This window comes from Piliocolobus tephrosceles, chromosome 19 (genome assembly GCF_002776525.5).
Source record: "Piliocolobus tephrosceles isolate RC106 chromosome 19, ASM277652v3, whole genome shotgun sequence".
Classification (NCBI taxonomy): domain Eukaryota; kingdom Metazoa; phylum Chordata; class Mammalia; order Primates; family Cercopithecidae; genus Piliocolobus; species Piliocolobus tephrosceles.
In genome coordinates this window covers 20,440,374-20,453,122 of record NC_045452.1, presented here as the reverse complement: position 1 = coordinate 20,453,122, position 12,749 = coordinate 20,440,374, and the positions used below count along the sequence as shown (strand labels likewise).

The 12,749-nt window shown below is 46.7% G+C and overlaps 1 protein-coding gene across 2 annotated transcripts in view; it reads left to right on the top strand.

Annotated features, from left to right (window-relative positions):
• Window positions 1-12,749, top strand: part of FAM227A (family with sequence similarity 227 member A) — a 71,070-nt gene that overhangs the window by 11,118 nt on the left and 47,203 nt on the right. For both annotated transcript variants that reach the window (XM_023222009.1, XM_023222010.1), the window contains 4 exons: window positions 1,437-1,583; window positions 9,395-9,496; window positions 9,987-10,091; window positions 11,945-12,068. In XM_023222009.1, coding sequence (XP_023077777.1) covers window positions 1,437-1,583; window positions 9,395-9,496; window positions 9,987-10,091; window positions 11,945-12,068 — 478 coding nt within the window. The remainder of the gene's footprint in view (window positions 1-1,436; window positions 1,584-9,394; window positions 9,497-9,986; window positions 10,092-11,944; window positions 12,069-12,749) is intronic.

Below are 12,749 nucleotides of genomic sequence, written 5' to 3'. Positions count from 1 at the left end.
TTGGAACTGTCATACAATCCATTGATGGTGGCTGAGCTAAGTGTCCTGCAAAGGTGCCTCAGCCAGCACGTGGCAGAGCTGCCACCTGACTCCAGTCATCTGACTCAGAGTCAGTGCCACCAATCATTAACTGTTCTTCCATTGTCCATGGCCAGAGCCCAGTTAGGAAGTCATCTGGGCCATCCAGATGTTTCAGTGGGCGCCTTTGGGTATCAGTAGTTTCCTCTTTTACATATTTTTACATTTTTTATAGTCATCATGTTTTATTTTATCCTAAAAATCATTCAATGGTATATATTAACCACAAAGATAGTAATACCCAATGTTAGCATTTTAAGAAATTCACACTAAATAAATAACTCTAAAGGAAGGGGAACTACATGCTCCAACCTATTGATGATATTAATAATAACTGAAAGTAATCAGTGAGTAGTTAATTAAATTATAGCACATCTTAACATGATATATCATCTTTTTTTTTTTTTTTTGAGATGGAATCTTGCTCTGTCACCCAGGCTGGAGTGCAGTGGCACTATCTCTGCTCACTGCAAGCTCCGCCTCCCGGGTTCACGCCATTCTCCTGCCTCAGCCTCCCGAGTAACTGGGACTACAGGCACCTGCCACCACACCCGGCTAATTTTTTTGTATTTTTAGTAGAGATGGGGTTTCACCATGTTGGCCAAGATGGTCTCAATCTCCTGACCACCTTGGCCACCCAAAGTGCTAGGATTACAAGTGTGAGCCACCGCACCCAGCTGATATATCATCTTAAATGATAATTTTGAAGACAACGTAACTACATGAAAATCTAAAGTAAAGTAGATAAAGCGGGATATAAAAATCATATATATACATATTTGACTTCTTAGAGCTATCAAAGTCAGCCAGACAAATCATATATAAATCATATTGCGATTGAAGTTACATATTTGTGTTTGTATACATTTGCTCAAAGTCTATAAGGGAAAACAGAAATAATGTAGATAGCACTTTGGGAGGCCAAGGTGGGCAGATCACCTGAGGTCAAGAGTTCAAGACCAGCCTGGCCAACATGGTGAAACCCCGTCTCTACTAAAAATACAAAAAATTAGCTGGGCGTGGTGGCAGGCGCCTGTAATCCCAGCTCCTCAGGAGGCTGAGGTAGGAGAATTGCTTGAACCAGGAGGCAGAGGTTGCAGCGAGCAGAGAGCACGCACTGCATTCCAGTCTGGACAACAAGAGCAAAACTTTTTCTCAAAAAAAAAAAAAAAAGAAAAAAAGAAAGAAATACTGTAGATAGGAGTTTGGAAGGAGTCCTAGGATCCTAAATGCCCCTCATTTTCTCAATATTCTGTAAGATTGTCATATTGTCTTCATAATAAAGAGGGGAAGCTAGCCTATTGTTTCAAACTGTCAAAATGTGAACCTCATTTTCATATTCTGCTGTTTTGCTTCAGAAAACAGCAGATAAAAATCTGCTAGCGGAGTTGTACCAGTATCCCAACTTTAACAGCTCCAAGCCAAACAAGCTTCCGAATGGAGTCAACTTCTGTGACATGGTGGGCAATGTGGTCCGGGCTGAGAGAGACTGCCTTAGTGGCAAGGTAAGGAAAAAGCAGTGCCTGCCCTGACTTTGCCACCCCATGGGCAAATGCAGCTGTCACCCTTTCACACCCCAGGAGAAACTGAGGAACTCACCTAGGGCCACAGGCTGGCAGGTGTCTGAGCTGAACTAGGAACCCCAGCCCAACCTCACTGCAAAACCTAGATTCCTTCTACCAGAGCAACAGTGTTCACACTGTTTTAATCACATATCCTACTGGTGTGCAATTTTTATCACAAACCCTCATTGAAATGTGTCTGTTTATAAATTACATACTTATTCTGTTGCCAGTCACTACAAAGGATATTAGTATGCTTAATCTCTCTTTTTTTTTCTTTTCTTTTCTGTTTCCTTCTTCCTTCCCTCCCTCTTTCTTTCTTTCTCTTCCTTTCTTCCTTCCTTTCTTTCTCTTTCTTCCTTCCTTTCTTTCTCCTTCCTTCCTTCCTTTCTTTTTCTTTCTTTCTTTCTTTTTTCTTTCTTTCTCCTTCCTTCTTTCCTTTCTCTCTCTTTCTTTCTTTCTTTCTTTCTTTCTTTCTTTCTTTCTTTCTTTCTCCTTCCTTCCTCTCTCTCTCTTTCTTTCTTCCTTTTTCTTTCTTTCTTACTTTTTGGAGACAGGGTCTCCCTCTGTCACCCAGGCTGGAATGCAGTGGCACTGTCATAGCTCACTGCAGCCTCAAACCCCCAGACTCAGTGATCCTCCCGCCTCAACCTCCTGAGTAGCATGCACCACCACACTGGTTAGTTTTAAAAAAAAAATTTTTTTTTGTAGAGGCAAGGTCTTGCTAGGTTGCCCAGGTTAGTCTCAAACTCCAGGGCTCAAGCCATCTTCCCTTCCCCATCCTTGGCCTCACAAAGTGCTGGGATTACAGGTGTGAGCCCCTATGCCCAGCCAATTGCTTTTCTTTCTTATGTAGATGTTAGTTAGAATATTCTCTTCTCAAGCCCCTGGGGGTGAGTATGCCTCCTTGCAGAGCTGCGCACTAGAGCACCCTGGGTTCCTTGCGAAGAAAGGAAGGAAGTATTCTAAGGCCCGGAGGAACCTGTTTGCTCAGGCGACACAAACACTGGCAGCTCTGGAGATGGGGGATCACTGTAGGGAGGTCTTGGAGAAGGGAAGAAGCCCAGGAAATGGTCTCGGCCGCTGTACAGCTGTGCCTCGTGGCTCTTCATCATCAAACAACTCTGCTGTCCCCAAAGCAGCTCTGATCATTGTCCTCTGAGCTCCTAGGCAGTCACCCTACCATTCCTGAGACCCAGCATCTCAGTCTCTTCTACCTGTAGTTCTCACTGCTGCTTTGAGCCACACCCCCATCTCTCTATCTCTGTCTCCCTCTCCTTCTCGTCATGCCCTTCCTTCCTCTCTAATTTTTTTTTTTTTTTTTTTGAGACGGCGTCTCGCCCTGTCGCCAGGCTGGATGGAGTGCAGTGGTGCGATCTCAGCTCACTGCAACCTCCGACTCCCTGGTTCAAGCTATTCCCCTGCCTCAGCCTCTTGAGTAGCTGGGATTACAGGCATGTGCCACCACGCCCAGCTAATTTGTGTATTTTTAGTAGAGACAGGGTTTCATCATGTTAGCCAGACTGGTCTCTATCTCCTGAAACCTCGTGATCCGCCTGCCTCGGCCTCCCAAAGTGCTGGGATTACAGGCGTGAGCCACCGCGCCTGGCCCCCTCCTGTCTTCTTTATGGCTTCTTCCTGCTGCCTTCTCTCTGGGCTATGTCGGTCCCATCTGTTTCTTGCATTCTGACTTCGTAAGAGAGATGATCTGTTTGGGCCAGTCACTGCCCAGAATGACAGTGCTGTTTACTGGCATGGCCTGCAGTCAGTCAATGGAAGGGGCGCTGGTCTCTGGGCCTGGCAGTGGCAGCTCAGGTGTCGGGTACCTGATTCCCTTTGCTCCTGCTTTCCTCAGGGGAGAGGCAGTAGGAGGGACAGGTGCTCAGAGCATCAGGTTCCCTACAGGACAGAGTACAAAGATGCTCACCACCGTGTTCATTACAATAGCAAGGAAGTGGAAAGCAGTACATCTGGGTGGTTAAGTGCCTCTCTGATCTCTAATTTCTTCTCCTGTAAAATGGGAATAAAAACAGTCTCTACCTTGAGGTGTTATTGTGAAATAAATAAGATAATGCATAGAAAGGTGTCTAGCACAGTGGTAGAAGTCATCAATTCTAAGAAAATGGTAGTTTGTATGATTAGTGTTATTAGAAACAGTTTAATGGTCAATAATAGAGGAACAGCATGGTCATCTTTGCCATCTATATCATGGACCATGTAGCCATGATAAAATGTGATGATAAAAATGGATGTTTATGCCGGGCGCGGTGGCTCAAGCCTGTAATCCCAGCACTTTGGGAGGCCGAGACGGGCGGATCACGAGGTCAGGAGATCGAGACCATCCTGGCTAACACGGTGAAACCCCGTCTCTACTAAAAATACAAAAACTAGCCGGGCGAGGTGGCGGGCGCCTGTAGTCCCAGCTACTCCGGAGGCTGAGGCAGGAGAATGGCATAAACCCGGGAGGCAGAGCTTGCAGTGAGCTGAGATCCGGCCACTGCACCCCAGTCCGGGCGACAGAGCGAGACTCCGCCTCAAAAAAAAAAAAAAAATGGATGTTTATGAAGAGTGTATTTTAACATGCCATGCTGTGATGTTGAATGAAAGTATCAGTATGTAAAACTCTCTACAATTAAATCCTTTTTTTTTTTTTTTTGAGACGGAGTCTTCCTCTGTCGCCCAGGCTGGAGTGCAGTGGCGCCATCTCGGCTCACTGCAAGCTCTGCCTCCCGGGTTCACGCCATTCTCCTGCTTCAGCCTCCCGAGTAGCTGGAACTACAGGCGTCCGCCACTGTGCCTGGCTAATTTTTTGTACTTTTCAGTAGAGACAGGGTTTCACCGTGTTAGGCAGGATGGTCTCAATCTCCTGACCTCATGATCCCCCTGTCTTGGCCTCCCAAAGTGCTGGGATGACAGGCATGAGCCACCGTGCCCTGCCAATCTTTTTTTTTTTTTTTGAGACAGAGTCTTGCTCTGTAGCTCAGGCTGGAGTGCTGCTGCACAGTCTTAGCTCACTGCAACCTCCCCCTCCTGGGTTCTAGCAATTCTCCTGTCTCAGCCTCCTGAGTAGCTGGGACTACAGATATACAACCACCATGCCTGGCTAATTTTTCATATTTTTAGTAGAGACAGGGTTTCCCCATGTTGACCAGGCTGGTCTTGAACTCCTGACCTCAAGTGGTCCACCTGCCTCAGCCTCCCAAAGTGCTGGGATTACAGGTGTGAGCCACCACGCCTGGCCAACAATTCAATCTATGTAAGTGCACACATGGGAAAATTTTAGATGAAATACATAGATATTACCACTGGTCTCTGAGTTATAAGGTTATAAGATTATAGGCCGGGCACGGTAGCTCACACCTGTAATCCCAGCACTTTGGGAGGCTGAGGTGGTTGGATCACAAGATCAGGAGATCGAGACCATCCTGGCCAACATGGTGAAACCCTGTCTCTACCAAAAATACAAAAATTAGCCGGGCATGGGGGCACGCGCCTGTAATCCCAGCTACTTGGGAGGCTGAAGCAGGAGAATTGCTTGAACCCTAGAGGCGGAGGTTGCATTGAGCCAAGATGGATGGCACCACTGCGCTCCAGTCTGGGGATATATCGAGACTCCATCTCAAACAAATAAAAAAAGATTGTAAGATTATAGTTGTTTTCCTCCTTTTACGTCTTCTGTTTTCAAGTTGTCTGTAAGAAGCACCTGGAGTTATGCTTCTTGGACCCGCTGTTCCTGCACAGTTTGCCTTGACAGACCGCCTGGGCACAGCCTGAGTGTTCTCAGTTCATTTGTGGGGTTGGTAGCCCCCAAGGACAGAGACTGCTATGTTATTTAATGCCCCATTTTTGAGGTCCTATGGGGAATCTTTTCCTTCAGACTTACTACAAATAAAACTGCAACTCCCAGAATGCTTTCAGCCTTACAGCTGATACTGTTTCTTGCTTTTCTTTGGCTCCCAGGAAACTCAAAGCAAATTTGTGCCCCGTCTTTGAAAGGACCTTCTTCCACCCTGCTTAGGGGCCTTGTCAAACTTTCACTCACCTCCTCAAATCCTCTCCTCTGTTACCTCCCCTCACTCCTGGCAGTCAACTTTGCCTCTGCTTTAGAGTCTGGGGGCTGCCACCAACCCTGAGCTCCACAGAGACAAAAGCCCTTCCCATCTTGCCCTATCTGGGAGTGCTGTCTCAGCTCTGTACCAGGCCTTGCCTGGGACTTCTTGGAAGAGCTGTCCACACATGCTGGCTTCGTGTTCTCATCTCCACTCTCTTCATCCGGCTGCAACCTGGGTTCCCACCCTCACCCACTGCTGAAAGTGTCCTGAGTCAATCATTAGCTTTCACCTTATCGAATCTAAAGATTGTGTTTCTGCTGTTATTAGATAACCTCTATAGAACTGACCCAGAGGACAACTCCCTACATTCTGAAATTCTTTCCCCTTTGGTTTTGGTGGGTCATTCTCCCTCTATGCAAACAGCACTATCTTGGTCTCCCAGGCTCCTTTACCGCCCATGTTCTTTGGGACCCCTCCCTCTGCTCTCTGTCTTCTCCCTCTGCACAAACCCTAGGGGTCAGGTGGACCTGGGTCATTGTGTTACTCTCTTTGTGCTGCTATCACAGAATATCCGAGGCTGGTAATTTATAAAGAACAGAGATTTATTTCTTTCAGTTCTGGAGGTTCAAGATCAAGGGGCCACATCTGGTGAGGGCCTTCGTGCTATGTTATCCCGTGGTAGAAGATGGAAGGGAGAGAGGCTAGAGAGAGAGGGCGAAAGGACTGAAATTGCTTTTATAACCGACCCACCTCCAGATAACCACATTAATCCATTCATGAGGGTGGAGCCCTCTAACCCAGTCACCTCTTCTTAGTCCCCTACTTCCAACACTGTTGCACTGGGGATTAAGTTTCTAATATGTGAACTTTGGGGGACACATTCAGACCATAGCAATCATATTCCCATATGAGACCAATCACTGCTTCAGAATTGTGTCACTTCCTCCAGGGCCTTCACTGTACTCCAGACTCCCATATCCCTCCATCCCTCTGCCTCTGGCCTCAGCAGCCCTCAGGCTCTCATACCCATGCGTTCTGCTTTTCCTCCAGGACTCCCCATCTTGTTGAAAACACAGCTTTCCACCTGGGCATCAGCCAGTCTCCTCTCTTACCCTCATCTCTACCTCTGTGCACTCTTAGGAAGATGTAACTACTGTCTTTCCTGTGTCTCTTCCCCTTCCCACTGGCCAACGTCAAGTTCAGGCCCCACACCTTCCTGTCTGGGTTACTGTGCCTTCTGCCCAGCTTGCTGTCTGCCTTGCAGTTCTAATCCCCTCCAATGCATCTTGTACACTGCCACCAGGGATCTTTCTAGAACACCAGTGTCACAGTGTTCTACCCTGTTGAAAATGTCTCAGCACCAGTGCCTTTTCAACCCCCGGTCCAGTTTCAGAACCACTCCCAGTCCTGGCACCAGGCGTCTCGTAGCCTGGCTCCTGCCTGCTTCTTCACCACCTGCCCCCGTTGCTTCCTCTGCACAGAAAGCCCTTGGAGCACCCCACATGGGTCAAGTGCTTCCACAGCCTGGGCACATGCTTTCCCCCTCTCTGAGGAGCTCTCAGCTCTCCCTTCATCATGCAGTTATTTTCTTAAATCGTGTTTTATTTTGACTCAGAGGGCACAAGTGCATGTGAGTGACATGAGTATATTGCACACGGGTGAGGATTGGGCTTCTGGTGAACCCATTTCCCAAATAGCAAACATTGTACTGACAAGTTATTTTTCAGCCCTCATCCTCATCATCCTCCCCGTTTTGAGAGTCCCCCGTGTCTATTGTTTCCATCTTTATGTCTATGCATACCCAGTGTTTAGCTCCCACTTGTAAGTAAGAACATGCAGTATTTGGTTTTCTGTTTCTGAGTTAGATCACTTAGGATAGTGCCTCCAGCTCCATCCATGTTGCTGCAAAGGTCACGATATCATTTTTTTTTTATGGCTGCATCATCCAGTTTTTGTTTTGTTTTGTTTTGAGACAGACTCTCACTCTATCGCCCAGGCAGGAGTGGAGTGGTGCGATCTTGGCTCACTGCAACCTCCGCCTCCCAGGTTCAAGAGATTCTCCTGCCTCAGCCTCTCAAGGGCCTGGGATTATAGATGTGCATCACCACACCTGGCTAAGTTTTGTATTTTTAGTACAGACAGGGTTTCACCACGTTGGCCAGACTGGTCTCGAACTCCTGACCTCAGATGATCCCCCCGCCTCGGCCTCCCAAAGTGTTGCGATTACAGGCGTGAACCACTGCGTTTGGCCATCCAGTTATTTTTACTTGTAACACTGTCCCGAGACCTGAAGCGCAGATGAGATGCCCTCTCTGGGCTCCACATCCCCCTGGGATGCCTTGTCCCAGGATTCCTATCACACTGCTGTAAACGTCTCTTTATCTGTGAACACCTGGAGGGCAGGGAGTCTACGGCATCATCCTGAGCACCTGTAGGTGCTCATTAAATATTTTTTTGAAGAGCTGACATGAAATTCTTTTTGAAAGGAGGGAGGAGTGTGAATGAATAAACAATCAGTAACTAGTATACTCCTGCAAGTGTTTCCTGAATGCCTGGCAGTGTTCCAAGCACGTAATAGGAACCACTCATCAAACCTCCACAACAGTCCTTGAGGCGGGGACCATGACCATCTCCATGTGTTGTGTGAAGAAATGGAGCACAGAGAGGTTCAGTAACTTTACTCAAAGTCACACAGCCAATACGTGGAAGAGCTGGATTTGAATCCAAGCAGTCTGGCACTCAAGTCTGTGCTCTTAATCACTCCACTAGACCGCCAGTCTGAAGAAACACAAGGAAAGGTGAGAAAGACAAAGCAGAGAGCAGGGCTCAGAGAGCTCCTTGTGAGTGGATGAGGCTCGTGTATCCACGCATACGATCTTACCTGTGTGGAGGCTGCAGGGGAAAGCCACAGGGTCTTTCCCTCTGCATCCTGGAGATGGTGAGAACAGGCTGTCTCCAGATGGTAAAGGAGAGGCGCCCGTGTGAGTCCGGGACCCAGCTACTGGCTTTAGAACCTCCTGGCCCATGTGAGCTCAGGCAAGAATACTGACCTTTCAATCCTTACTTTCCTCTTCTACACAGCAGGATAATTATACTACCTACCACACAGATTGTGGAAAATAAAAGTGAGAGGAGGTGCTAGCCCTGGGGCAGATACAGGCAGCATTCACTAAATGGTACATGTTATTATTACAGTGGGAGCTTTGGAGCCAGGGCAAGGGTGAAGACCCAGTTGTATGACAATGGAAGCTACATACTGCTGCTCTGACCTCACGGATAATTCCATTTTAACTTTAGAATTCCATATGCTTGCTGCTAACTCAGCAGAATCTTAGAGTTCTGTGGTTTATGTTTGCCCAGTAACTGGTTTGTTGATATTAGTTGCTGTTGGCTGAGTGTAGGAGGTGAGAGCTGGAGGTAGTTGGTGTGTGGAGCAGCTGTCCAGAGTCTAGAGTTGTGGGTTCCAATCCTGGCTCAGCCACTTGCCACTTTGGTCCTCGGTTTCCTCATCTACGAGATAACAATGTATGCCTCATAAGACTATTATAGGGGTTAAATGAGAGTATGTAAAATTACCTGGATAGGGCCTCACTGACAGGTTAGGTGGTTTTTCTGTTCACTCTAAAATACATTGACTCCGGATGGATTTTTTAAAAAAGAATAACAACAATAATAATGATGTGAATTTTATTTTTTTTCAAGAGTTTCTGTTCAGGGAGAGAATTAGAGAAATTTCTCTCTTCTCCTTCTCCAAGAGCCATCTGGCTGGATAGCTTTTGGTGGATATTTCATGAGAGGTACCAGGTAAATACAAATCTGCTTGTTTCTCTGCCTTGCTTCAGTCATTTTGCTGCAGAACCAATTCCATCCTCTTTGACATGGCCTACAAGCCCTTCTGATCCCATGGAGCACCCCGCAGCCTCACCTGTCACCCGGTCCCCTCCCCACCCATGCCTCAGCCACACACCCTGTGCTTCAGCCATTGTGCAATGCCCCGCAGCTCCCCCAGGCTTTAGGAGCTGGTTGCACGGCTGTCATAGGCAGGGTTGAGAGTAGACCTCAGGACTTCTGGGCAAGCGTTAGGGTGCTGCCTTCAACAGCGCTCTGCTTCTGTGTACATGCTTTGTAAATCTCATCCCCAAAAATGAACACGTTATTTCATAAAGCAAACGAGGCTAAATATCTTGAGAATAAGATTGCTGGAAATGAAAGCAATACTGACTTAAAAATCCCAGCCTCTCAGTTGTTTCAGCAAGGGATTTTAGTAATTCCTTTTCATTTCTATTCCTGGCAGCCAAACAAGGAGCTCCAGAATAATCTGTTCGACCGGATAGCCCAGCACTATGCCTTACTTTTGTTTCATGTACCCAAGTCCCACTATGAAGAGGCGCTCTTAAAAGTGAGCATCAGCCACTATCTAGAAAAAAAGTCACATTAGATTTCTATTCATTTCTGATGCCAAGAGAATGTCTTAAACATTCTTTACATAAGAGAGTAATTACTAAATCGTGATAATCCATACACTGACTTGCAATGCAGAAGTTACAAAAATACAGTAGAGCTATTTATACTGATTGGGAGATGCAATGATATATTTAAGTGAAAAAGCAATTTATACAACATATATATATATATGCCTATGAATAGAAAAAAAACCCTGAAAAGTATTTACCAAACTCTTAGCAATGCTTTTCACTGGGAAGTGAGGTTATAAGAAACTTTACCCATTGGGCACGGTGACTCACGCCTGTAATCCCAGCACTTTGGAAGGCCAAGGCTTGAGGATTACCTGAGGTTAGGAGTTCAAGACCAGCCTGGCCAACATGGCAAAACCCCATCTCTAAATTGCAAAAATTAGCCAGGAGTGGTGGCGGGCGCCTGTAATGCCAGCTACTCGGGAGACTGAGGCAGGGTTCACGTGAACCCGGGAGGCGGAGGTTGCAGTGAACCAAGATCGCGGCACTGCACTCCAGCCTGGCGACAGAGCGAGACTGTCTCAAACAAAAAACGAAACTTGCTCTTTCCATTTTATTATTTATTTTGAGACAGAGTCTCACTCTGTCACCCAGACTGGAGTGCAGTAGCATGATCTCGACTCACTGCAACTTCCAGTTCCTGGGTTCAAGCAATTCTCCTGCCGCAGCCTTCTGAATAGCTGGGATTACAGGTGCATACCACCATACCCAGCTAATTTTTGTGTTTTTAGTAGAGGTAGGGTTTCACCATGTTGGCCAGGCTGATCTCGAACTCCTGATTTCAAGTGATCCACCTGCCTCGGCTTCCCAAAGTGCTGAGATTACAGGCATGAGCCACTGTGCCCAGCCTCCTTTCCATATTATATTTTTCTGTAGTATTAAATAAGCATATAATTTTAAAATTTAAAATGTGACTATACAGATATACTTTTTATATGGGTATATATGTATGTATATATGTACTAAAAGGATTGCTAGAAGAAAATACAACTGAATACTTACATGATTTAGGGATGAGGAAGGACTTCCTTTGTTTTTTTTCCTCTAGAAACAATGTCCAGCTTTGTTGCCAGCGTGGTGCAATCATAACTCACTGTAGCCTCAAATTCCTGGGCTTGAACTACTCCCCTACCTCAGCCTCCTGAGTAGCTAGGACTACAGGCATGCGCCACCACACCTAGCTAATTCTTTTTTTTTTTTTTTTTTTTGAGACAGAGTCTCTCTGTTTCCCAGGTTAGAGTGCAATGGCACGGTCTGGGCTCACTGCAACCTCCACCTTCTTGGTTCAAGAGATTCTCCTGCCTCAGCCTCCTCCCAGGTAACTGGGATTACAGGCATGCACCACCACACCCAGCTAATTTTTTTTTTTTTTGTATTTTTAGTAGAGACAGGGTTTCACCATGTTGGCCAGGCTGGTCTTGAACTCCTGATCTTAGGTGATCCACCCGCCTCAGCCTCCCAAAGCATTGGGATTACAGGCGTGAGCCACCGCGCCCAGCCCCATTTTACTTCTTAGATTGTGTAGATGAAAGAGTATGGCCCAAGTGCAGTGGTACACACCTATATTCCCAGCTACTCAGAAGGCTGAGGCAACAGGATTAGAGGATCACTTCAGCCAGGAGTTCAAATCCAGCCTGGGCAACACCGTGAGAACCTTGTCTCTAAACAATAACGACAAAAACTATATATAAAAAAAGAAAGTCCTTCCTCATCCCCAAATCATGTAAACCAGGGTGGAAATGCTGAGAACGTTGCCTGAGCTCTGCTTGCTCCGCAGAGGCTGCCATCACTTCTGAGTAAAGCCATGTACACCAGCTTCTGTTGCTGCTTCCCACAGTCCTGGTTCAACACACACGAATTCAAGTCTGACATCTGTAACACAATGAGCCTGTGGATTTCAGGTGAGCGGTGACTTTTTTCCACCGGGGAAAGCGATTCTGGAAAAATGTTTTCCACTGGTACCTAGGTATGTCATTATTTGCTTTGACACCCTTCATCAAGGCATTCTCTCTTTTCTATCCTTAACATTAAAGGGAGCAAAGTATGTATGTGGTTGGAGCCCCAAGGAATACAAATTTTCCTGCTTCCTCAAAACAGTTCTGAGACATCCCTTCCTAATCCCTGTTTTTGTGTGTGTGTGTGTGAGATGGAGTCTCTGTTTGCCGCCCAGGCTGAAGTGCAATCATGCGATCTCAGCTCACTGCAACCTTCGCCTCCGGGATTCAAGTGATTCTCCTGCCTCACCCTCCTGAGTAGCCGGGATTACAGGCATGCACCACCACGCCCAGCTAATTTTTGTATTTGTGGTAGAGACGGGGTTTCACCATATTGGTCAGACTGGTCTCAAGCTCCTGACCTTGTGATCCACCTGCCTCAGCCTCCCAAAGTGCTGGGATTATAGGCATGAGCCACAGCGCCTGGCCCTTCATCCCCTTTTTGTGCTCAGCTACATCTACAGGGAGTGAAGGGCCATATCCTAACAAGATAGCAAAGTTTCAGCATGGCCCTGTTAGTTAACCGTGTGCTGTGGGCTGATGCACGCAGGACTCAGGAACCCAAAAGCAGTATGTGAGTTTAGATCA